The following is a 26,897-nucleotide window of genomic DNA, read 5'->3' on the forward strand; positions in this document are numbered from 1 at the left end:
AGGACTGTAGACTGACCTGGATCCCATTGTGGATGAAGCCACGACGGTATCGAGCTGGTCTCAGATGGGGGTATTCCTCAGTGCTGGTCACCTTGATGCTCCACACAGACTTCCAGGCCTCGTAGAGCTGGCTGTGAACTGGGTAAACCCCAGAGTGATGCGGAGCCACTGCATATCCCATATCTGTTGGGATGCCATGCTCCTGGAGAGAGGGAGGTGTGGAGCGAGGACAGGGGGCAGCAGGGGGGACAGGAAAGAAGGTAAATGGAGAAGAAAGTTATGGTCAAGAGAGAAACGAGCAAAGAGGCAAGGAAGCAGAAACGACCCGTATGCAGGTGTAAATACCCAACTTTCCTAAAAACGTTCACTTCTGCCAGCGCTGTTGCTCCAAACGCCTTTAAGGACTCTATTACACAAGAAAATGTGAAAAAAGATCGGAATACTCTTTAAAGCAGACACTACTCACAAAGCCAAATAGTCCTCCCACTAGCAATGCAGTGCCACACGGTTGACTATTTTTGTAACCAGACACACCAATCCTCTTGCTACAAACTCCTTTAGTTGAGCATTCATGTAGCCACAAAGCTACATGCTCCTTCCACTCTCCATGTAGCTGTGCACAAGTCATGTGGCTGCGCACTGTGACGCTGGCCATGTCTGCAGTGTATTGGTGCAGCTAACCTGAGCAAAGATCTTGTTGAGCCTCATCTGCTCAGCCAAGACGCTGACGTTGTGAAAGAGGTGAGGCTGCATGTGGCTCCACATGTGAGGAAACCACCAGAAGTCCATCCTGTGTTGCAGCAGCATGTCATCTCCCCGATCCTCCTCATCAGTGCCTGAAAACACACATACAAGCGTTTCTATGTCCGTATAATACTGAATGCTTCTGCGATCAGTTACATTCACTCAGTTTTTAGTGCCACAGCAAATTCTGGCCTCATGTTTCTACTTTACATAAAATGATTCCACTGAGCTCCACACAGAGAGGGATCAATATTTTAACTCTGTGAAAACAATTTTACTGCTATCAGAGGGGTACGCACTTCTGGCAGATACCCTGAGATGACGAATGGAATCGGTCACAATTACACGATGACCTTGATTCGTCATTAGTTCGGCTAAGAGAAAACTTAGGTGGTCATTAGAGTGGGGGCCCAATAACATTTGTGTTTTTTGACAAATTGTAAAGTTAAACCCATGTTTGGTGTTATAATTATGGTTATTACTGTATGTTGAAAATATATCTGAAAATTCAACATATCAAATCCCAAGTCTGTAAATGCACTGCAGACACACAGCAGCTGACAGAAAGAGGTCATATTATACAGAGAAAAATGAGCTTTTTCTGGGTCAATAAATGTTAAAAAGGGAAGCTAAAGGGTTTCATCAGGAGTCATAACATCATCAAGCACATCATGTTTCATTAGGAAAGTAGTTTAAAAACACATTTACTAGAAACTGAGCACAGTTATCTGATAACTAACCGCAGTCAACGTCAGACAACCTTATCATACTTTAGCACTTAGTGTTTCTCTGGTGGTGACAAAACATTAATAATATAGGCTACATACAGTGTTAGCAGGTTGAATTAAGCTGAAGCTCCCTGGGAAAATATTACGCCAAACTCCCTTTAAGAAATCTGACATTAATAATTCCTTACATGTCCGCAAAATCACGTGACTCTAGAAACACAAGATAAAAGGCGTCATATGTCGACAGTCTTCTTGTCAATTTGGCATCAATATAATCCATAAAGAGAAACTGTATTTCCGAATTTACATGCTTTCCCTACTTGAAGTTTTCTCATTTTGGATTTTGTTGCCTCAACTGGAGTCACTGCCAGCCTCCGTTGCTTAGCTCTGCTATTTTAGCATTAAAATACGCACTGGTTGGTGGAACAGATACATGCTGAATTAAACAGACTCATAACACTGTGAATTCTATCATGTGTGTGAGACGGTATCTGAACATATGAGTTTTTATATTCAAAGTTAGTATAGTGGTGCCCTTGAGCAAGGCTCGTAACCCCCAACTGCTCCAGTGGAGCTGCTCAGTGGCGGCTAAGATGAGACTGTGGTGTGAAGGTTTAGAAGCGTGTGTGAACAGGGCCTTCCAGGATTAAAAAGGTTAAAAAAATAAGAAAAATAAATAACCAATTCTTACAATCCCAACATTGCAAATTCCCACGAAAGATTGTTGGGTTAAAGGTGAAGGCAGAGATGACACATTCATGACACTAGTGCTGCATTTTTTAAACATTCCTCTTCACAGATACAAAGGGAAAGATCCAAAGCTGTATGATGAGAGAAAGTGTCAAACAGAAAGCTGTGCTGATACAGTAATGTCAGATGTTCCATACCTGTGTGATAGAACTTTCCAGAAAATCCCAAGTTGAAGGTGAAATCAGGGACCAGTGCTCTCAGCTTGTTTTGAGTGTTGAGCAATGCCTGTGAAAGGATGAAAAATACGCCCCAAGTTCACACTTACTCAGTGACAACATTACTTTATTTCATAGTTATTCAAGAAAATTATAAACCATTGTTGCTTAACCTCAATGATCCAACAAGGCAGCTAAATTCTTACCCATAAGTCTCACAAAGACTGAAATGAGCATGCAGTGTGTGAAAGGCGGGGTACATCCTCGACAGGTCCGTCACAGGACAAGCAGTCACTTACAGTTACACCAACGCAACATTTTGTTTACAATTCATCTGACCTGGGCCTCTTTTGACAACGAGAGCAATCCTGACTGCCAGGAAGAAATCCACACTAACACAACAGAAGAACATCGAAACTCACGGAGAGGTCCAGGTCTGAGATTTGAACCTGGTCCTTGCTCCTTAAGACAGTCCAAATTACTGAGCCACTGTATTTCCTGCAAACCACTGTACAGCTCCATGCTTTGTTCAAAAAGGAGAAGGCATTAAGAGTGGTGGAAATAAAATTTAAGAAGAGATCAGATTTGCATTGGTTATGTAAAACCAAGCCAAAGACAAGCTAAACAGTTCTCAAAGCCAGCATATAATTAACATCAATCAATAGCTCCTTCACCATCAGCAGCTTCGAGGCAGAGCTCTACACCTCTAAATCAATGCAGCTATTCTCTTGATTAGCCGGGCCATATCCAGCAGCTGTTCCAGACTTGTTACACTTTGTTTTTCTCTGCTCAGTGTTGGTGAAGCCCTCTGATATAAGCGTGGTGGTGACAATTTGTCACATCTTTTCTAAGTGCAGCAATTAACAATATAAAAGACTACAAGAGTTCCATTAATATACGTCTCCATAAATGCTAATGCTAGCTTTTTACTTGTACAGTCACAGCTGACACAAACCTAATTAAAAATCCTCACAACTTATAGCACGAGCCATTAATCTCCACGCGCATACTTAAATGATTATACGAGTGCTTTTGCACAATAAGCCCAGTAAAACCTCATGTGCTTACAACTTACATTACTGACAACCCTTTCCCAATTCATGCAAGTGGCGCTGGAATGTGTTTTTCTTACTTTCCAGAAGCCCATTGGTTTCAGTTCATTTTAGTACAATATCAAATCGGCTCGCAGAGACTTGAAACTTGCTCAACATAGCTAATGCATCATAATGAAACACACACCCGCACTGGTTTTCATTAAGCGTTTTGATAGTGTTAAAATCACGGAGTATTCACATGCAGAAGGGAAGGTCTGACGACAGAGCTTCACCATTCAGTTGCCACATAGCACTGCATTTATAAGTCACAAGGTTTGGAAACTCAACAAGGAATACAAATAATTATCACACATGAATTTCGTAAAAACTTTGATGAATGGTCTATTATTTTGAGTGTAAGATCATTTTAGCTACACGACAGCCATAAACGCACCCTTCCTCTACATCGAACTCAGATGTGCCCTATCATTGGATGATCAGGGGTGAAGACCTGCATACTATTTAGTTAACAAACAGTAGTTTGCAAAGAAGTAACACTGCAAAGTAGTGATGCTCTCACAACAAAAAAAAAAAAGGGAATATGATGATAAGGAGCTCTGACGAACAAGATGATTACACTTTCTACAGAGCTACTGTTGTACCGTATCTGTTTGAGCCTGAGCATACCAGGAAGGAAATGATGCTGAGGCGAGCCGAGTGAGACAGGGAAAGGACAAGAAGAGGAGACACTGTTGCTACATCATCAGATCAAGCAGAACACCAGCCTCTGGAACCAACAGACGGCAGCTGCTGGTGTACTTCTAAGACATGCCAAACGATGTAATTCACAACAGGAACGGGACATTTTGGAACCACCAGTAGAAGTTAGAGCAAGGCAGCGATGCAGTGGATGAAGCTACATGTGTGACAAACCATCCCGATTTCAGTTCTCTCTAAGTAAGTACGTACACAGGAAAGTTAACAAAGTTGTTCATCCCTCCTAGCTACAATGTTTTGGTCAGAAACGTGGGGTGTTTCACAAAGCAAAGTTTGTCCAATCAAAACTACTCGTAAGTGGGACATCTGTCCTGCTGACAGATCCAACACGGAACTACAGAGAAGGAAAGTTTACCTATATATTTTTTATGAGCGAAATCATTACACCCATGAGTTATAAATGCAGATGTGTGTTTTGGCAGGAGAAACACTACATTCTAAGGTGGGTGCATAACCTGAACATGTCATTTTGTAAATTTAAACATTTGGGCAAAATATTACAAAAGCTAAAATATGGCTGCATGTTTTGGGAATTGACTGGTGCTAACGTAAGGATAAGCAGTGAGTCGTTATTTGGCTTAAACATGCTGGTATGGTCCTTTTAACCTGCAATTTTTTAGCTACTTGTTTTCAGCAGAAACAAGTTGTGAACACAACATTGACATATCACATTTTAAGTTGATATGGTGAATTTGTGTTTGTGTCACCTGATGAAGGTCAGTCCAGTCTTCTCTCTGTTAGCTCAGTGTTTGGTCTCCAGCAGCTGCTGAGGGAAATATCTGGCTCTTTAGCTGCTAGATGCTCCGCTATGTTCAGCAGCTGCTCTCTGGCTGAGCCTGTCTGCTGTTTGCTGCTGAGCGGCTCGTGTTCAGAGGCTTTTTACAGCTTTTTCTCTGAAAATGACGCTCTGAGAGCTGAGAGGGAACCAGAACTGTGAAGCTGTGGGTGGACGGATAAACAACGAGCTGAAACTCACTATAAAGCTCTGTAAGGACAATGGGAGCTGCACAGTCAGCTGATAATTCTCCGGAGGTTCATCACTACGAGCGACCCCCTTCACATCATCATATTGTTTTAACATTATCATTTGATACATTTTTATTATTGACATACTATGCAATGTGAGAGTCAACTAAAGTTAATGTCTGATCATTTGTGGTCTCTTGTGTGACTATGGATGACAAAGCATACCCACCTCTACGTCCGACACCTTCATACGGGTTCCCTCCTTGCCAACAAATATATCATCCACGTCCACCAGGATGTGGCGGTCCAAGGACAAACACAGTCTCTTCCCTGTCAGGTAGGCAATGGCGTCTACAAACACCAGCTTGTGAAGCCAATAGTTGAGATTATTCCCAAAAAGAACTCTTTGAATGCCATCATGGAGCCCCAAGTCCTGGACCACTGTGGCATGGAGGGCCCGCAAGGGGCTGGGTCCAAAATGTGCCAGTGCATCAGAGGACTTGGTGCTTGCCAGAAGTACTGGTTCATAGGTAGAGTGGTTGGACTGGAAAATGGTCCAGTCATCCCCTGGTAAAGACCCCTGCTCCACCTGGTTGGGCTTGGTGATGTAGAGTAGAGGAGCATTGGGGTTGATGCGGTAGTCCCTGAGTCCCAGGTGTGAGTGTAGAAAGAGGGGGAAGCCTTTAAGCTGTGCACTGAGAAGAGAATTTTCATTAGCTTTGAAGAAGCCAATGACACCTACTCCATACTCAGCACAATACTTGTCCAGCAAGTCACGGTTCCATGCATCCAGATTGACATATTTCAACACATTTTCATAGATGATGAGTGTGTAGCGTCCGCGGTTATGCTCCGTCAATGTGGGCATGTCACCTTTACCAGGAGCAATCTCCGTCCGGTAGTGGAAGCGGCTAGACTCTAATATGGCTACAATCTCCTGGCCCAGCTGGGAGTAGATGCTCTCAACAAACACCAGAACTACGGGCTGTGTCCTGGAATTGTCCACGGCCTTCACCTGCCGTAGTCGGCCCTGGCGAGGGGGAAGGAAAAGTGGTGCCCTCTGGACACCTGGGCCTCCTCCGGCTGCCCCAGTACTCACTCCAGGTGACATCCCCCCTCCTCCAGCACAGTCACTAAAGGGTAAAGGGGGGGCCTCCTTGATTTTGGGGCTGTTGGAGACGTAGTAAGCTAGGAAGGCCATGGACAGCAAGCAAAAGATGATAAGTGCCAGGATGAGGCGGTGAAGCTCCAGCTGACGGACACCTCGCATTAGCTTCCACACACCCAAGCCTGCACCCACCATGGTGTTGGAGGGGAGAGGCAGGACTGGGCAGCAAGCAGCAGCGGCGAACAGGGAAGGACAGCAGAGAGGTGGAGTAGGGGTGAGAGGAGGGGGGAGTGGAGGCAGAAGATCGAGCAGTAGATACTGGCACTGAGCTGTGCTGAGGAATAGCCATTTACACTAGGTCACCATGGCCAGCATCATCCATTACCTGTTCTCCACTTCTAGCTCTGCAGCGCAAAAAACCCTCTCAGACGACTGAATTGAAAGCAGGAGAGAGAGAAGGATAGATGATTATTTGATGGATGGAATGTCAAACACCAACACAGGTGATCTCTGAACCTGATTCAGGACCCAACTGGTCCTCAGACAAAGTTCAGCCTGAGCTGTTTGCTGCTTGGTCACTTCTGTATTTCAAGCTGCTGTGCAGGTGTCTCTACATGTGAATGTGTCCATCTGTAGATGCCTGTGTAGTCTCTCAGCAGTTGGAGTGTCTGTGCTGGTGGTCTTTGCTTTGGGGTTGAACCCCCTCAGGCCATCTAGTCTGGACATCCCGGAAAAAGACACCTAGAGGATGAGCACAGAGAAGGATGAGGGGAAGAAAGAAGAGGGGAAAAGGACCAAGTGAAGGGGGTACGGAAGGATAAGAGGGAAGAAGTACGTTGTTATTCAACATGCAGTTCTTATAGCAGTTCTGTGCAATTCTGAGGGTAATGTTTAAATTTTAGAACATATGCAGTTAAAGAAATACTCTACCAAAACCCAAAGAAAAGGCTTCTCCTTCTGAAGAAGGGACTAATTGATGAATCAGAATTACTGGACCACATATGTTGTAGATTGAGAAAGGTCTGTAAGTCTCACCTGGAAAACACTGCAGATCTGAAAACCTTCTGATCCAAATCTGGAAGACCCCTGCAGGAAAGAGACAGAGAGGAGAAAGGAAGAGGGAAGAGAGAAAAGAACCATGTTGGCGAGATTGAGATTTCTTATTGTCCTGTTTATTTTTTAAAAATAACAAATCCAAGAAGCTTCATACAGTTTGAGAAAAACGCAAACTTTCAACATGAAATGAAGACAAGCGAGGCCTTGTCCCTTTATATACTTATCCTACAGAGTTCTGAAGTAGGAGAAGTTATTTGGAGCGTCCAGAAGAAAAAAAGTCACATCCATTTTCCCCATAGATAGCTGACAGACAGTTGGAGCACTTAAAGGCTTAGATGGACATGAAACTCTCCTGGTCCACAAAAACAGTAATGTGGGTGAAAATAATCTCATATTCTTCCTACAAGAATAAAAACGAGCAGTGATGTTGACAGGTTTCCCCGGGACGTGGAAACAAGAGTGGGTGCCCAATAAAATTTGTGTTTTTGACAAATTATAGTGTTAAACTCATGTGTGATGTTATAATTATGGTTATTACTGTATGTTGAAAATGTATCTGAAAATTAAAGAAATCATATTCATGAATTAATACAGCTGTGGGGCTACTGGGTGCAGCTGTCACTAGGTTATAACTTCCCATACTTGTTGGAGTACAAAATACCATTTATTCCAAGATGATGACCAATTTTACAAGCTGAACATGACGGAAGTCGAAGTGTGCATGCAGATCTCTAATACTTAAGCCCTAACTACCCACGCTAAATAAAAAGCAAAACATGTTATCGACACAGTGCACCCAATGCCCAGAACTGATATTAATAATGCACTGCTATCACCGAGGTCCATCAATGATTCATAAACAGTGGTTTACACACACTTTCCTTTATGTATTGTACATTACCATCGCCCTGCCTGTTACCTCAAGTCACACACATACAGGACATAAGCTACCATGCTCAATTCACATTGTGTTTCCTTTGTCATTTATTTTTCTGAATGAGCAAAACTGTTTTTATTTTTAAATAAGAATTTTTTTTCTGTTTTGTGTTTGACTTTCTACTGAAATCTGTCATTAACTTTTGTTGGACAAAAACCTAAAGAACCACTGACTGAATTGTTGGTGCATCAGTCACAAACAATGGAAAACTATGTAATTGGGCAAGATGCCTAAAAAAACCCCAAATTTCAATATGTGGCAAACTGCATGTGAAAGTTGCTTCACATAGGTGGCTGTAACAATAGACTGTTCTTATAATTTTGTTCAGCCTCTGTGTGTGAGAGAATCATGCCACACAAGGCATCTAAACACTACCACTCGGTGTCTGAGGCCTACGAGCGCTGCATAATGAAATGCCAGACAGAGACAGACAGATGGATTGAAGGTGAGGAAGATGAGGGGGAGGAATAGATAACAAATGGAGTGCGGGAGGCTGGAGGAGCAGTGTGAGGAGACCGTGGTCATAATGAGCATCTGCTGTTCAATGGATTACTGAGTAGAGCTGAACACTCCTCTGGGATCAACGAAGAACAGCCAGCAGCAGCAACACTGGGGAACCAGCACAGAACCAGCAGTATGGAGGACATGAAGATCCAGAGTAGGGATGGGCAATCACAATGTTTCAGGGTATTTCTGCGATAACAATATTCTTGACGAAATGACAAAAATCCTGAAAAATATTAATGGAAATTATATTAATATTTGAAAGACTACATTAACCTATTTCTAGCAAATTATTTCTTATTTCACCATTTCAATTCTACTGAATTCTCCACCTTACTGCAGGGTTTACTCACAAACACCCTGCTTCTCCCTTCAGCTCTGTCACCTTCATTATCATGGTAATCTGCTCATCAGGTTTTGATATTTCTTGTGTACAGGTAAAACATTTGGCCTAAGAGTGGAGACAGAGGTCTGGGGGTCGAAAGGTCAGAGGGACAATGCAATCACACTGGTTAGGTGTTCTTTTCCAGGTCCGCTTCATCTCTGCCTGTGGTAAAAGTTTCATTACAGCTTTGGAGGGGACACACAGCTTGCACCACTGGACAAATGGAGGAGAACGAGACCAATAACACCTTTGTTACATTTGTGTCTTTGTGGACATAGTATGTAGGTAGGTAGGCTGGTACCACCTGTGCTAAAGGCTTGTAAGAACCAATTAAAGTCTGCCATGGTCCATCACTGTCACATTCTGTGTAGATTAGAAAGGTTTTGCCTTTTAAAAAATGATTTTAACCATTAAAGCCCAAAAGAAATCAGATAATGTATGGAAGAGTAAAATCTGAGAGACACAGACACTCATTCAAAGTTAAATCCCTGTCAATTGTCGTGAATTTTTCACAACCAACTTTGTTATGTTTAACTTTTTGAATTTACAGTATATGGTTCACTGTTCAGTGTTAAATAAAGTCCAAACATGGCGTCAAGTAATTTTACCATATTTCAGCAGTAGTAGCAATAAAGTTTGATTATTACCATGATATGTTTGACCACAATAATTGTAATGTGAAAATTTGATACCATCACACCCATAGTAGGAAGTAGCAGCTCTCCACCACTACAGAGCAATGACTGGAATTTTAGTGTTTCCCCTATGTAGGACCATTTGTGACTCAGTTTTATCAAGCCTGCCAAAGAATGATTAATTTTAAAAACAAACCTATTGCTGCACAGATATTTGTAAAGAACAGAAGGTCAAATTTCAAAAACATTTTTGTGGGTATATTACTGCTGATAAAGCCACATTAAGCTCATTCATTAAAAAACTGGGTAACACCAGATGGGTGTAGTTATTGAAGCTGAAGTGTGATGTTCCTTGTTAAGTATGTTCATCTTCTGAACAGTGTTTTATCCAGTGCAAAATTACAGGCAGTGGGTTGTAATAGACACCTTCAGTATTACCCTAACACATCAAATCAGTTACATGAAGGTAATCTAACCTGCACCCTGAAGAGAAATCAATCCTGTATCTGACATTACAACAGTCCAGTTACTAGGGGTGGGGTAAAAATCAATACAGAGTAGTATCGCGTTATTTTGCATGACAATATTATATCGATATACAGATATAATATGGTATCTATCTTTTATTATATAAACTATTAATATTGCAGCCACAAAAAAATGACCTTTTGGTACTGCAATAAAATCAATTGCTTTTCCAGTCTAGATGGTGCTGAGTTTTCTCTGGTGAGATCAGCAGAGGTCACGGTGAGCGCGACTGGTAGGAAGTTGGTCAAAACTGAGTTGAAAAGACTGAAAACATTATCTTATTAGATAAAACAGGCATTAAAGTTTTCCTTTGGGGACATAATTTGCAGTTGAAAAATAAATTGTAATATATGTTATCACAATACTTAGCATATTCGCTAAATGTTTAAAATAGCAATAATATTGTATCGTGACTCTATCCATCAGATTGTTTCAAATGTGCCATTACACCTCACAGCACTGGTGAAAATTACAAATGATCTTTTAATTGCATCAGACAAGGGACTTGTCTTGTTAGATCTTAGTGCTGCATTCGACACCAGTGACCATCACATCCTAATGCAGAGACTGGAACATTCAATAGGCATTAAAGCAACCGCACTAAGCTGGTTGATCCAGAATGCTGCGGCACGTGTACTGACAAGAACTAGGAAAAGAGATCATATTTCTCCAATATTAGCTTCTCTGCACTGGCTCCCTGTAAAATCCAGAATAGAATTTAAAATCCTTCTCCTCACCTACAAAGCTCTTAATGGTCAGGCACTATCGTATCTTAAAGATCTCATAATACCATATTATCCGACTAGAACACTGCGCTCCCAGGATGCAGGGTTACTTGTGGTTAGACTAGACCTAGAGTCTCCAAAAGTAGAATGGCAGCCAGAGCCTTCAGTTATCAAGCTCCTCTCCTGTGGAATCAGGTCCCAATTTGGGTTCGGGAGGCAGACACCATCTCCACATTTAAGAGTAGGCTTAAGACTTTCCTCTTTGATAAAGCTTGTAGTTAGGGCTGGCTCAGGTGAGTCCTGAACCATCCCTTAGTTATGCTGTTATAGACCTAGACTGGCAGGAGACTTCCCATGATGCACCTCTTTCCTCTCTCCCTCTCCATCTGTATGCAATTTTATCCCATTACTGCATGTTACTAACCCGACATCATCTCTCTCCCGTAGTTTTGTGTTTTCTCGTCTCTCGCCTCTCTCCTTCTGTCGCTTTCAGCAGGTATTTCTGCCTCTGGAGCTGCAGAGTCTGGATCTGTGGTTGTGGGCCACCTGCTGCAGTTCCTTGTACAACTGCAACTACAGTTCTGTTACTGTTACTAATGCTGACATTATTATTTCTATAGCTGCTGCTATTATTATTATTATAATAATAATAATAATAACAACACTACAATTACATTATTACTATTTACTATTTTATTATTATTCTCTCATATTGAGTCTGGTTCTGCTCGAGGTTTCTGCCTCTTAAAGGAAGTTTTTCCTTGCCACTGTCGCCAAATGCTTGCTCATGGTGGGATTTGTTGGGTCTCTGTAAATAATATTATAAAGAGTACGGTCTAGACCTGCTCTATAGGAAAAGTGCAATGAGAGAACGTCTGTTATGAATTGGCGCTATATAAATAAAATTTAACGGAATTGAATTATGTGCTGAGAAGGAGCACACTGCTCAGGCAAGTAAGTGGTTTTATAATAATAACTGAATTATTCCTACGTGCTGGCTTAAACATTCAGAGGAACAGGAGAAACTCAGTAAAAGGATCCTTTAACCAACTCTGTGGCTGATACAGAAAAGCCTTTCATTCAAAGGTCATTCTAAATGGAGCCAGTGAGTAATGGGTCCATTGAAAATTGGATTTGTAAGAAGAAAATGGCTCTGTTGAGACAGAGCTGATCACAATCTCAGACTGACTCATGCTTTCACACCTATTAACTCATTTTGGAGCATGCTCATCAAAGCTATAAAAGACAAAAGTTTAGGAAGTAAAATGTTGTCTTCCAGATTTATGTGAACTGTGCTCCGTAACTGTTAACCCTAACCCAAGGCTTAAAATAAACTTCATGCTATTTCAATTAGCAGTTTCTGTTTCTGCTGTACTGTCAATTCTTTGTATGACTCAGAAATCTGCAAGTTCCAGTTTCTTTTCAGTGACAGTGGTTTTCATTTTCAATTCTCCATTTTGGCATGGAGGGGTTTAAGGCCTCCCCTTAAGGAGGGCAAGGAGAGCGTGATTATATAGAGTAGACCTGGATTAAAATATATCAACATGTAAATAATAATAATAAATATTATTCAACTGCCAAACTTCCCTTGATTGTGGAATCTAATGATTATGCAAAATAATCGTGATCAGGCGATCATGTAATAACTGACAGGCCTAATCAAAATAAAAATATCGAAACAAAAGAAAATTTTACCTACATGTTCAAAAATGAACAAGCATGTAACATTCTTTCTTTAACTTTTTTTTTTTTATGCATGTGTTTTATTTTTCAGTGGAACTTTTTTCAGTGCCAATACTTGTTTCAATGCCAATGTTTGCTTTTTTAGTTCAGGTTTTGTTTTCAATGCCACATTTTAATTCAATGCCAAAATCTGAAGTCACTGTCCTTGCTCCATACCAGCTACCAGGTTACAGTCAGCTTTCCCGCAGTAGTCTGATTTCTTCAATATATGAGAAACCTGGTTTCTCTAAATCGGGGTAGTACCTAATTTTCCCAGCTGGATTTCTCTTGGAGAAAGCTGATTTTCTTGGCTATGTATACACGCAACCAGGTTTCTAACTGGTACACACAATCTCTCGCATAACCTCATTTCCCCAAGTAACCTGGTTTCTTGTGTGCATGTAAATGTGCTGAATGTCAAGGGGTGAAACAGTTTTGGACCAAAGTAGTGTTGGCAAGCATATATTGAAAGGGTTAAAGCCAATAGTTTGTTCACCTCATAAAAATATAAGGTGACTAAAATATTTTACATTTTTGTCTGACTGTGGATTTTCATTCCCTACTAGTTCATACAAATATCAAACAGCTATGCACTTGCACATTTCTGCACTTTGCACAAACAAACATTCTGTGTGGTGAACTTGTGAAAATGTGAACAACCTTATGTTTTAAGTTGTGGGCTACACTGATCTACAAAAGGAAGTGGAGCTGACAGCGTCCCTTCTCACCGCCATCATACCCAAACAGTAACTAGATAAAAATATAAGTCAGGTTACCTTGTTGTGTATATTGGGCTGGAAATGAAACAATTCAAAAGGACAATTAGGTAAAAAATTACAAGTAAAACAACACATCAGACTGCAGCAATGAAAGGACCTCCTACTTTAAAGCACAGAGGATACCTAACAATTAATTGGCTGTAGCTCATCCTCAGGATGTAGGAGATACTCTGTGGCTTCTGTCTCATCAATCCAGGAGAAAACTGAAGAAACAAGTGTAGGAGGGAAATCCACAAAAGCAGACTAAATAATATTTCTACACAGACAAGACCAGGACTTTTGTCTTTTGAGGACACAGTGCTAACATTTAAGCGACTTAAGGGCCTGTTTGCAAGTTTGAATAAGGAATGACATTGAAATCCAACCACCACAACTGATTGTAATAAGATAACTGTCATTCAAGCAAACACCCAACGTTCATCCTTAAGCTTTAGTATCACCTGAATAGAACAATGATTCTCAAAATGTCCAATTAGACACACCTTAGAAGTGAAATTTCTGATTGGCAAGCACAAAATTAAAATAAGTATTCTGATGATTCTTAATATTTAGATAAGATAGTATAATTTATATATGTAAAATGCCTCCTGAAAGCAAACAGCTTGGCCTAGTAATAATGTAATTTATTTTGGCCTTGCAAAATAGCCCACAGCTGCTTCTTTATCTTTCTAGTTTCATAAAGCCTTAGGGGGGGACTACAGAAGAAAATGAGATGACAGACAGAGGGCTGCAGGAAGTAGACTGTCTGCTCTTAAATCAATCACAACAGTGACAAATTGAAGATCAGTATGACCCAAAAAATGATCACAATATAAATGGCACACAAAATTCACGGTTCGGTATGTACCTTGGTTTTAGGGTCACGGTTAGGTACGTTTCAGTACAGCAGGGAAAACAAAGAAATGTAAACATTCAACAGTGGCTCATTCTTACTATAACAGTTAAGGCACTCAAATACTGGCATAAGAAAAAATAAATAACAAAATAAATAGCACAAATGTCAGTAATGCTCCATCATTCGACTATGACCTGCTGATAATTCCTGAACAATTGCAGCTTGCGCTGGTTTACACACGGCAGCACAATGGCCTGACTAAAATGCACACGTGAAGACACATTGTGACAGGGCTCAAGCACTCTGACCATATGCTTAAATTCTGGATTCTGGATTGAAATTATGGCCGAGTATAGTCGCATATCTGCAGCGATATATAGCATTAGTTATTACATTGGCACAGGCTGAATCTGCAGTGAGAGGCTGCCTGAACGCTGTGGGGAGAAGGACTCGCCTTCCAGTCTGGTTTTGTCTCGCTAATCAATACATTTGGGTAATGCTGTCGTAAATGACATGTTTGAGGTGTTTCCACAGACATACCCGACTTCAGTTGAACAATGTCGGCATATAGTTTGACACTAATCGCTGCCCATCGTAACTAATCAGGAGACTGTTATGCTCCCATACAGTGGATCTAAATGTCATGGAAGGATCCTCCAGCTCCAGGTCTCTCATTTGTGTTTGCCATGTGGAGGCAGCGACACTACAGGAACTTGACTAACCTGGCTAACTGGGCTAAGCCGACTAGCATGCTACTAGTCGCGAGTAGTCGCAGTAATGGTATCAGTGTTTCCGTTGATAACGTATTGCCGCCAAAGAAAAAACAAAAAAACACAAAAGAAAACAACATTCCGTGATCAATCATCTGATCCACTTCCTCAATATATATGTGGTTTATGCTGTGCAGAGGCTTTATTTGAAGCAGGCTTATTAGAGATGGGCCTTTATTTCTAATTCCCTCTGTTTGATAAGTATGTTTGGTCATATTTTGGTATGAAGCCTTCTTGTTTTCTGATCTGTTCCTGTTTGCCCTGATAAACTTTTGTTACAGCATTATGCTGTTAACACAAATTCAATACTTTCTGTATTCATTTCAAATTAAAAGCCCTGTAGGGTTTTAGTGGACAGAATCCCTTCATTTCCTAACAAGGCTTTTATTGTGAAACATTTGCAGGAATGTGTTGTGGAAAATTCAGTGACTTGCACGGTTCCGTATGGTACTTCAAATGTAGCTATTGCCATCTTGTGGCACTTGTACGTTACTACAAAATACAGTTTGACAGACATTAACACACATACACCCACAGTGACTGAAAGCGGACAATAATCCAAATTACAAAAATAACAGCTTCAATCCCTGAGCAGCTACGTTAGCATTAGTGACGGTTCCATCCAGTTATCTAACTTTATAGTTCCCTCAAACAATGTAACGTTATAACAAAGATGTGTATCAGAGGAGATTTAGAAGTGGGCCAGGGTCCGACATTACCAATTGCCCGGGGCCAGTACAAGTTTATGCAGGGCAACTTGATTGGCCAGTCACTGGTCCGTCCGGGCCAGTGGCGGACTGGTCCGCTTATGAAAAGACGGTCGCTCTTCTTTAAGAACGGAGTGGACTTGGGATCCCAATATATGACTTATGTGTAATGTTGAAGGTAAATTAATGTTCCTAACTACTGTAAATGTGCTTATTATATGTTTAGACCCAAAACGTGACTGTTATTGAGGGTGTCATCTCATATAGCAGTTTAACATTAGCCCTGTTATGAGACACGCTGAGGTACTTTTGGCTAGCTAGCCACGTGGCCAGCTGCGTTGAGCTCAACAGCTACGGTACGCCCACATTAATATAAAAATCTGAAAATAATGACATGATCATACAGTCGTCCTTTCTCCCTGTAGCCATTGTTGCTGTGTGGTGCTCAGCTGTTTAATAATCCGCTATGAGATTTATTTTCAGCAAGAAAACACTTCGACTAATATTAGGTCAACACTACACCAACACTAATGCTAGCTAATGTCAACTTTTACTGTAGCTGTCTGTCTAATGTCGAGCGCCGTGGGTTTTAATAGCATTTACAATGTAATTCATTACTCTATCACGAAAGACTGGCAAACACTGAAATGGAATGGAATTTCAGTGTCATCTAGTGGCTGGATGTTATCAATGTTATCAATACCACCTTTAATTATTAAGTGTTTGTTTATCTTGGCAGACAGAGAGGGGACATGGATCAAACATAGGGATGGAAGAGGACAGGAGACCTCATGGAGGGACAGATGAGGAGAAAGAAGAGAGGAGGCAAGGACAGGAAAGTGTACAGGCAAGGGGAGCAGAAGAGAAGAGGAAAGAGAGAAAGATGAGACGTGCTTCTGAAAAACTGCCAAACACAGGAAGTCTGGATGGGACCCAAATTTTCTTATGCATTCATTGTGGTATTTCTTCTTTTACACCACTGGAGTTGTGTTGTGTTTGAACCTGCCTCTGCAACACAGTTTCTCTCTATTGAAAAAGGGAAGAATAAAGAGGGAAGCATATGCATGTTTTTACTAACGTGTCAAAGACATTGACTAATTTAACAGCTGCACTGGTTAAAATAGCAGCAATTTGTGCTGTTGCTTCAGTTCACCTTATGTTTATTTAAAATCTTTTTTGTTCCCATACAAAACAGTTAAGCCAGTTCAATATGATGGTACGTCTCTTCACTGCTGGCAGTTAATCCCCTTGGTGCTTTTTGGGTAAAAACTGAAATGTGTACATAAAATGGGACAGTATACAAAGGCCTCAGTATACTTCAAATTAGTGCTTGTCAGATCGTCTAAGGCCGGGTCCAGAGAGGAGGCAGAAGCGTTGTGAAGCTTGCCTGGCTGTTCACACCAGAAGCGCATTTCTCCGCACCAGTCAAGTGATTCTGCTCCTCTGCTATTTTCTAATCACACGTAGAGCTATTCTTTATCATGGTGTGTGCGTCTGCTCATCTCTCTCACTCTCTGTTTAGACACAACTGACAAATATGTGGAATAAGTTCATAATTTAAAATACACAATCACGATATACAGGGGGAGCAGCGACATGTGAAGACGCACTTTTTTAAACTCGCGCTTAGGGCAAACAACCTGTTGAAATTGAATTAAGTAAAATAAACTCCCACTGCTGTCTTATTAGATTAAAGCCAAAGCACACTGCGCCGCTTGTGTAAAGTTTTACCAACTTTTCACCACAACACAATGCCCAAAAACATGTGGCCTAGATCTGGTGAGGAAGCGTCTGACTTGTCTGGATGGACCACTCCCGATATGACAAATGCAGACTCTGACATGACAACCAGGCTTAATGGATGCTATCGGAAGAGCAGAGCAAAATGTGCTAAAAAAATAAAAAAATAAAAATCAAGTCCATGGACAAGACTGTGGAGTCCGTATCCAAATTTTCTGCACACCTCGACACTTCCTGCTCAATACGTATGGCTCCCGTAGACTTGCACACTGTTATTCATCTCCATATTTAAGAGTAGGCTTAAGACTTTCCTCTTTGATAAAGCTTATAGTTAGGGCTGGCTTGAGTGAGTCCTGAACCATCCCTTAGTTATGCTGCTATAGGCCTAGACTGCTGGGAGACTTCCCATGGTGCACCTCTTTCCTCTCTCCCTCTCCATCTGTATGCATTTTTATCCCATTACTGCATGTTACTAACTCGACATCTCTCTCCCGTAGTTCTGTGCTTTCTCGTTTCTCTCTCTCTCCTTCTGTCGCTTTCAGCAGGTATTTCTGCCTCCGGAGCTGCAGAGTCTGGATCTGTGGTTGTGGGCCCACCTGCTGCTGTTCCTGCAGAGTCTGGATCTGTGGTTGTGGGCCACCTGCGTTCCTGCAGAGTCTGGATCTGTGGTTGTGGGCCGCCTGCTGCCCCCGTGTTCCTGCTCGCCAACTGCTACTACAGTTGTTGTTATTGGCTCTGTTACTAATACTGACATTATTTTTCCTATAGCTGTCATCATCATCATCATCATCATCATCATTATCATCATTATTAACACTACAATTACATTTCTACTATTTTAAAAATTCTAGGTGGTATTTGCATTGCAGCAGCGGATGGCCGCCCACCATTGAGTCTGGTTCTGTCCGAGGTTTCTGCCTCTTAAAAGGAAGTTCTTCCTTGCCACTGTCGCCAAATGCTTGCTCATGGTGGGATTTGTTGGATCTCTGTAAATAATATTATAAAGAGTACGGTCTAGACCTGCTCTATAGGAAAAGTGCAATGAGAACTTACGTTTACACGTTTTTCTTTTCTTCTTTCTCTCTCCCTTTCCGATACTTCATAATATAAGGATTACTGCCAGTCCTATTGTTTGTTATAACCCCTCAACAGTGGGGAGTAAAAGTTTGAATTTTGGTCGCCTGGGAGAGGCTCTAGTAAGAGTTGCTACTGAGCCCAGTTTAGCATGTTTGTACGAAGCTTGAGTTTTAGGAGGAATGATGCAGCCTCTCATTTGGAGGGAGGGCGGCATTGGGGTCCAAGGTTATATCAATGTTCTATGGGTGTGCAATCTTTTTTTTCTATTTTCTTTCAGGTTTCTCATATGACAATCTATCCCAATCTTCAGCAGTAAGAATATATGTTAATGGCTAGGCCAGCTGGAATGCAAAAGGAATTAATAATCCAATTAAACTTACAGAGTATTTGTCCATCTGAAATCATTTAATCCTGATGTGTTTCTATAGGAAACCCACCTAAAACCAGACCACACTCAAAACTAAAGTACAAATGGGTTAGACAATATTTTCATTCTAAGTTTAACTGCAAGGCAAGAGGGGCAGCAATCCTTATAAAAGAGGGCATTCCATTTGACAAAAAAAAAAAACAAACCCTGATGTAAATGGTTGCTATATTATTGTTGTGGGAACAGTATATAGCACAATGGTGGTGCTAGCTAATGTTTATAGCCCTAACTGTGACGATCCACAGTTTTTCTAACCTTATTGCAATTCTTCCTTACCCAAACACTAACCAGTTAATACTGTGGGGGAGACTTTAACTGTGTCCTGCACCTGCGGCTTGAAAGGTCTAGTCTTTAATCAACTCCTTTTCACAATCCTACAACCTATCTAACCCCCGGAGGAGAAACAACACCACTGCCAAACAATACTCCATCTCTCCGGGTGCACCATTCCTATTCAAGGTATGTATCCAGTAGCCAATAGGGCTGTCACTTTTTCCAAAAATCACGTTTGATCAAATTTGAAATTACTCAAAGTGCTATAATATTAACATAGAACACACAACATAGTAATAAGAGGTACAATACAAGTGGGTCACATATCTTGCTATCTTATCGGTGATGGCATTTTTACGAGCTTCTGGCAAGGGGCCTGCTGAAGCTGAATCCGCTGTGTTGTGAGTTGTTTTGACTTTGCGGATTTTTAGAGGTGCAATGGAGTCAAGTACAGCTTTACAAGTGGCGTTGGAGTTGTTTAGTAATTCTTCTGTAGAAATATTAGGGTTTTCTTTATTGCTATGTATAGATGTAGTGGTAAAGGCTTTATGGAAACTGTCAGCAGATTTAGTATTGAGAACATAAGAAACACAGGTTGCCAGTGTCGGAGCAGGAGTTGGGGAGGAGTGACTTAAAAATAATTTAACTAAAACTATAACTTTTTTTCCCCACATTTGAATGAATTTCGAATAAAAAGTGACAGCCCTAGTAGCCAATACCATAGCATACTGATCTCGTCCGCCCGAGGTCCCCAGCTCCGCACCTGTCCAGCCCCCGGGCTGCCCGCCCAAAGTCTACCACTTGGCCCTTGAAGTCCGGGTCTCTGTCTTTGTTCAGTGTTGAATCATTGTTGTTACTGCATGGTGTGATTCCTGTCTGGCGTTGTTCCTGTCTAGTGTGTGTCACCGTTTGGTGCGCTTTTGGTTGTTCTGTTTTGGATTCTTTGTCTCCCTTGGACCTTGGCTAGATTTTGGATTTTGTACCTTGCCTGCTCCCTATTGGACTGTTTAGCCACATTGGACTCACTTCACTGTTTTCACCACTGCCTGCCGGTAACCCATTTTCCTATTACCTGTTGGTTACCTGTCTGCCTACCGGTCTATCTGCCTATACCTGCCTGTAAACCATCACATTGGAACCAATTCACAAGACTTCAATCAATCAGCAAGCAAGAACCTTTTCCCCGATAACACTTAATCACCTTTATAGACGCATCGTTTAAGTTATCACAAAGGAATGATCTTGTATTTTTCTGTGATTTGTTTATTGATAAAAATTACATTTGACCACATATGCAATGTCAACAATATTCCCAGGTCACACTTTTTTATATACCTGCAGGTCCGGAGTTTTGCAGAAAAGCATTTTCCAGCCTTCCCTCGTATTCTCCCAGTTGATTCGGCCCATTACATCTTAGACCTCAACCCGTATGAGTAGGGCCTAATCTCCAGGGTATATACCGCACATTAAACCCCTTACGTGGGCTGACAACAAAGCAGCTTGGGAAAAGGACACTGGGGAAGAACTACTGGAATAAATATCAGAAGACCTCATCCCTTGGTATAAGACATGGACTACAGTTCAAAGTCCTTTACGACTGCATTTCTCAAATTCTAGATTAGCTAAAATATAGCCTTAGGTAAATCACAAATGTCCCAGATCCCACCAAATCCCTGCCACTTTGGGCCACATGTTTTGGGCTTGTCAGGCATTGAATAATTTCTGGAACCCCATCTTTGAATCCTTCTCACGTGTGTGTGGTAAAACGCTTGGCCCCAACTGCCATTTTTGGTGTGGCAAAGTATGAGGAGAACTTATTTGCTCCCCGGGAAATGTGGGTCTCTCTCTTGGCTGGACATCTCATTCTTCTCAACTGGAAATCAACAAGGCCTTTTATACAATGGGTCAGAGAGATGATGACTTCTCTAAAAAAAGAGCTGTATGTGACATCCACTGCCACTAAATGTCAAACTAGAACACCAGCATCTCAGACCAAAACAAATGGGTGCTACGGCACACCAGACTCTATTGAGAAAAACGGTAATTTTACCTTGCAGATCATCGTAAAACACACTTCATTCAAACTGGACAGAAACAAAATAAAACTCACCAAAACCGTCTTTGTTAGTCTTTCCACTGTTCCAACAAACACCACCTCTGGTTTGGTTGAAATAAACCCTTAATTCACTGCGTTAGATGAGGAAAAAAAAACAACTGCTCTCCTCACAGACAAACAGTTTCACACGAGGGACTCACATGCACTAACATTTGGCCGGACCGGCTGTATGAGCACACAGAGGCTGCCATAACAACACAGGCAGAGTGTGATGTCATCCTCTGCTCAGGATGACATCACACACACACACAGGATGACTCCGCTATGTCTTTATATAGCAAATAGTTGTTTGCTGCTATATTAATGTTCAGAATCTCATTTACTGAGCCTTTAAGTTAGAAAAGGTCAGGTACTCAGTGCATGGGTCTCAGAAACATTTTCATACAACTTGGTCTCTTTTATAAGATACTTAGAAACTCTATCTTTTGCTTGAATTAAGCCTCCACCTGCAAAAGTAGACTAACCCGGTGCCCTGTTTTCTTTTTCTCTAAATAAAGTTTATCGAAAAAAATCTAAATAAAGTTTATTAAAAAAAACAACAACAAAAAAACAAAACAATCACAAACAGCAGTGATACTATTTCTAATAAGTATAGTGGATGGGCAGATTTTGAAATTTCATCATGTGTGGGAAAAAATCTGAGGAATTTAATCTCCAGGAGAACAGTGAGGAGAGGGGCAGAAATATCAAAAGGGTTGGCAAGCATGGGATGCATATTTTATCATTTATATCACATATATCATTTATAATAGATTATCAGTGTGTTTTCTTGTCAGATTCGCTTGCGGCGCATGGACAAAATAGACCAAACACAGAAACTATCGCGTGGCGTGTCCCGTCTAAACAGCCCAACTGGTTAACATGGGTGCCAAAAAGAAGCAGACAGCACTTTACTGCGCTTCCTCTTCCTGTCTGAACTCAGCGTAACGGTGTCAGAAACCCCCTTTCCAAAATTTTGTAACTTTCCGAAACACTCGCCAATCACGTTACACAGTGATTGGCCAGGTGTGTGGAGGTGTGAAAGTAGGTGGGATTTAAAGACATTTGCCTTTAGATGGTGTCAGACAACACATAAAAGTCTTTTCATCAGTTAGTTGTAACATAGGGATGTCCTGTCACATTCGCCGGTTAAAATGACAAAACCCACTAGCATCTGGCTTTTCTCTTCAGTGGGAAAGGGTACAATCGGCATTCATTCCCGAGTCAAATGACTGCAGTAATACGGGTATTTATCAGCTCCATCTCCGATCGGCAGTGATGGAAACATGACTCCCAGGTGGAAGCGCTAATTTTTGGCCATGTTCCGGCGAGATGCCAATTCATAGCAGTCACGTCTGAGTTTGGCCACTCTGGTGGCAAGGGATGTGGTATTGTGTGAAAACAAAATGTCAATGCATACCCTATATTGTTTTTTTGTCCCCTGTTTTCTCCTGTTGTTTCAGTTTGAGCAAAGAGAATCAATTCTGCAGTTCATCAGCCTGCATGGCAACATTTCCACCCAGCTGCTAACACTCATCTATACACTGCATGCTGTTCATAAGCAAACCACTTCACTTCAGCCTGTGTGACAGTGACAGGCACATGGTGCTTATAATAACTATTTGCTCCTCAGTCCTACTTTGTAGTTGAGGGATTCTGTACCAGTGCTGCGTGTAGTGCCGGTGGAGGAAAGGGAACACTGTTGCATAATCCCAGACAACAGAGTAGGACTCAGCCAGTCTTGACTGATGCTCTCTACTTCTGCTGGCAAAGGGAGCATAGAGGAACAGCTTGGCCCTGGCAAATCCCTTATTTGTGGGAAAGGTCATCCATCCAGCACTACCCAACTATTTGGCTACACACACACACACACAACCACATGCACAAACCAACTATTCTTCTAAATAACTTTATCAGTCAGTTACAGATGGGCCAATGAGAGGACATGTTGTCTGTATACTGCCAAATATGCACACCAGTCTGTCACATAACAGCCATCATGCTTTTGTTTCTAGAGATGTCCCAAACCGATCCTAAGGGTCACTATCAGGGCCGAGGCAGGCATACCTTAATGTCTGTATGTAAGTAAGATAAATTTTGTTTATATCATCTAGGGACTTGCGTGTAATAAGCAGTATCTTAAAATCTATTCTATACCTAACGGGAGCCACTGAAGGAAGGATTGGTGTAATCTGGGATCTGCGCTTGGTTTTGGTAAGCAGCCTGGCTTCAACGTTTTGCACGAGTTGCAGACGGGACAGGGCTTAGTGATTTTAGATTTCTAAACTGGCTGATAGCACTGTTTTGATTTTTGCAACGTTCCGGAGTTGGAAGAAGCAGGTTTGCACAAGCTTGTTTATGTGAGGGTCAAAGTTTAGGTTTTGGTCAAAGATTACACCCAGGTTTCTTGAGGAGGGTTTAACATTGGTGGCCAGAGGGCCGATACAGGGTTTCACATCAGAGACTAGGATAAATGGTTGTTGGGGGTGGGGGGCTTGTCTTATGGGCTACTCCTATAAAAAGGTACTATAATTTTAATATACTTTCCTATATTTACTTAATTTTTGTATGTAATTAATTAATTACTATTTCTTACACATTTGAGCCCATTCACAGACCATCCTCTCCCAGTCTTTCCTACCTTTTCCTCCCTGTGTGTTATAAGAGCAGCGTGGCTCCTTTAAGGAGCAGGGAGTGTGTGGGCGAGAGAGAGAGAGAGAGAGACTGCACTCAGAGCAGACAGGTGTTGCCAATCAGATATGATTTTAAAAATATTTTAAATACTAGTCATAGTGATAAACCACTATTATTGGCTTTTCTTGCTGCAGACTTATTTTATTATTTCTATTCTATTAGTAATTCTATTCCTGTGTGCACTGACTGACAGTGAGCTGCTGTAACAAAGAGTTTCCCCTCAGGAATCAATAAAGTATTTCTGATTCTGATGGTAGAGGGCTGGGATCGGCCATCGGTCCAACCCTTACTCTGATAGATACAAGACTTCAGCTCAATTGCAGCTTACTATAGCTAAATGGTGGAGCTGGAAAATAGGGGTGGGCGATATGGCCTTTAAATAATATGGCACACACCTGAAAATATAATATTTAAAAGCCTTGATTAAATGTTTTTTTTGTTTGTTTTTGACAAAAAGGATCTGTCTAATCAGAATAACATTTTAGAAAATATTTTTTAAGAAAGCTATTTAATAGATTAATCAATAATTAAAATAATCATTAGTTGGAACCCTGCGCCACATCAAAAAATAAAACTACAACCACATAATGAATGCAGAATTGCATATCTATGTGTATCCTTCTGCTTGAGCAGCTGAAATGGTGAATCACTGGATAACTGAGCACATTTATTCTTATATCCTCTGTAAATTGAAACAAAGATTGCAGTCATCACTGAATATGAAAAGTATACTAAAACAGAAAGGAATTGCTACTCCACACTGCTACTTGAGAAACTAAAAAAAACTTCCTATAACAATATCTATCAATCTAAAATAACTGTAGCCAAATGTTTCATCACTTTCAAGTTAAAAACACAGTTTTAGCTGCAAACATAACCTAGACTTTAAAAAGCTACCTCACAACCCGCAGCAGCAGTTTCATGGAACTAAAGAAAACATGATGTTGAGAGAATTCCTCTAAAATGAGGTATTATAGTGCAACACCTTCCCGAAGCAAGTCCCTGTGAGCAACACCCAGGACAGTCATCCTAAGGGAGCAGAGGGTGGGGGAGCAGGGCTGAGCAAAGCTTCCTGCACAAACTATTCATCACAGCCTACCCGTCGTGTCTTAACATGTTCTAACAACTTCCCACTTCACCCTTTAGGTACACACTTTCCACAGAAAGCCCAGATAATGCCCTGAAACCACTGTTTCTGCAGAAACAGCCTACATGTTACTGCTGACAAACTACAGAGTTCAGAGTCACTCAGCTTCCTTTGATGTACCACCATTGTACAGTAACAGTTATATTCAGCTACCATTAGGTTGAGGTCCTACCACAGCTACGCCTAAAAAATGATGTTATCACATACTGATTGGACTGTCCCATCATGATATTTCTGATGTGGTTTTAGAATTTAGTCCATGAACTCAAAGGAACATTCTCCATCATTTCTGTCCATGTGAATCTGTAGGTCACAAGTCTGCACATAGTGCCTCAGTAATGTATTGGGGAATGTAGAACAGTCTGATTTTAATTTAAAAAACAAAACAGGAAAATGTCTAAAAATAATTCAACAATATTCAAAGGTAATGTCAAAAAGTGCATCTGTTATGATGAACTGATCCACTGATCCACTGACAGGGCCGAACCTGGGATATTCTCTCGCTCTCAGACAATACACACCAACACACCACACCGGGGAGGACCGCTGTTCTTCTGATGCAGTGACAACACAATTGGGAGTTTGCAGCCTCCACAGAATTACAGCCTACTAACGTTGATTGTTGATTTTCCGGCCTCGGCTGGGCAATAAAATTGTTACGTTGCGTTGTAACAGTATTTTATGAGCTTACTGGGAAGCACGAACTGGACAAGATGCACGCTGAGTGTAAAATCTGCCTCACAAAAATTTAATACTTTGGTAATTACAAATCTGAGGAACCACGTTAGCCGTTTTCACCCTGAGCTAACGTCTGCAACCATAAAGAATGCAGCGAGCCCAGCTAATTAGCTAAGAATTGAGGAGGTGCTGTCGACTTTGCCGCCCAACTCCGAGAGAGCTTTACGTGCTGATGTGGGTCACACAGATACTGGTATTGAAAAGATGCAGCTTCTTATATTATAGACTGTTGAAAGCACTTTCTAAATAAAAAGAGTTCAGATGTATCCGAGTGCTTGTATTCATTTATGAAGAAGTAGCCATGTGCAGTTCTATGGATAAGTGAGGATGCTGTACATCGAGATGCGTCGAGAATCGTTGACCAGTGAATCGTATTCGAATCATGAGGCCAGTGAAGATTCACACTCTATATCTGACACCCCTGGAAACAGTTATCCAGTTTCTCGTCGTAGTGTAGCCAGGGAAGATGGTGCCTTTCAAAAGTGCTGCCTAATGATTATCAGCATTTCACAGACGGGTTATGTTCGAACTTGCACACTAACGTCCTGCCTACTACATACTCAATCAGTATGCACTGCATACTGCCTAGTAAATGAACGATTTAGTATGCCTTTACCAGCAGACTGTTGACATTGAAGTATACTCAAAGCAAGACAGTCATGTGACTGCATCACATGATCGCCATTGTGCAGTCTGAAGAGATGCAATGCATTTTGGAGCAGCGCAGACTCAGAAATTCTTGCTAATCTAGTTTACATCCGGGCATTTCTCGCGTACACAAAATCCACATACTGTGCAGCTGGAACGCACTGCATACTCAATTTGACGTCATACTTATTATGAATAGTACGTTAGTATGCG

At 41.3% G+C, this 26,897-nt stretch overlaps 1 protein-coding gene across 1 annotated transcript in view; it reads right to left on the reverse strand.

The window, feature by feature from the left end:
- Window positions 1–26,897, reverse strand: part of ndst2a (N-deacetylase/N-sulfotransferase (heparan glucosaminyl) 2a) — a 44,028-nt gene that overhangs the window by 12,410 nt on the left and 4,721 nt on the right. The window contains exons 2-6 of the mRNA XM_044213038.1: window positions 7,298–7,348; window positions 5,384–7,003; window positions 2,360–2,447; window positions 682–836; window positions 17–202 (exon numbers count right to left, since the gene is read on the reverse strand). Of these exons, the coding sequence (XP_044068973.1) occupies window positions 17–202; window positions 682–836; window positions 2,360–2,447; window positions 5,384–6,457 (1,503 nt within the window). The 5' untranslated portion in view covers window positions 6,458–7,003; window positions 7,298–7,348. The remainder of the gene's footprint in view (window positions 1–16; window positions 203–681; window positions 837–2,359; window positions 2,448–5,383; window positions 7,004–7,297; window positions 7,349–26,897) is intronic.

The sequence above is a fragment of the Siniperca chuatsi genome, linkage group LG11 (genome assembly GCF_020085105.1).
Source record: "Siniperca chuatsi isolate FFG_IHB_CAS linkage group LG11, ASM2008510v1, whole genome shotgun sequence".
Lineage (NCBI taxonomy): Eukaryota > Metazoa > Chordata > Actinopteri > Centrarchiformes > Sinipercidae > Siniperca > Siniperca chuatsi.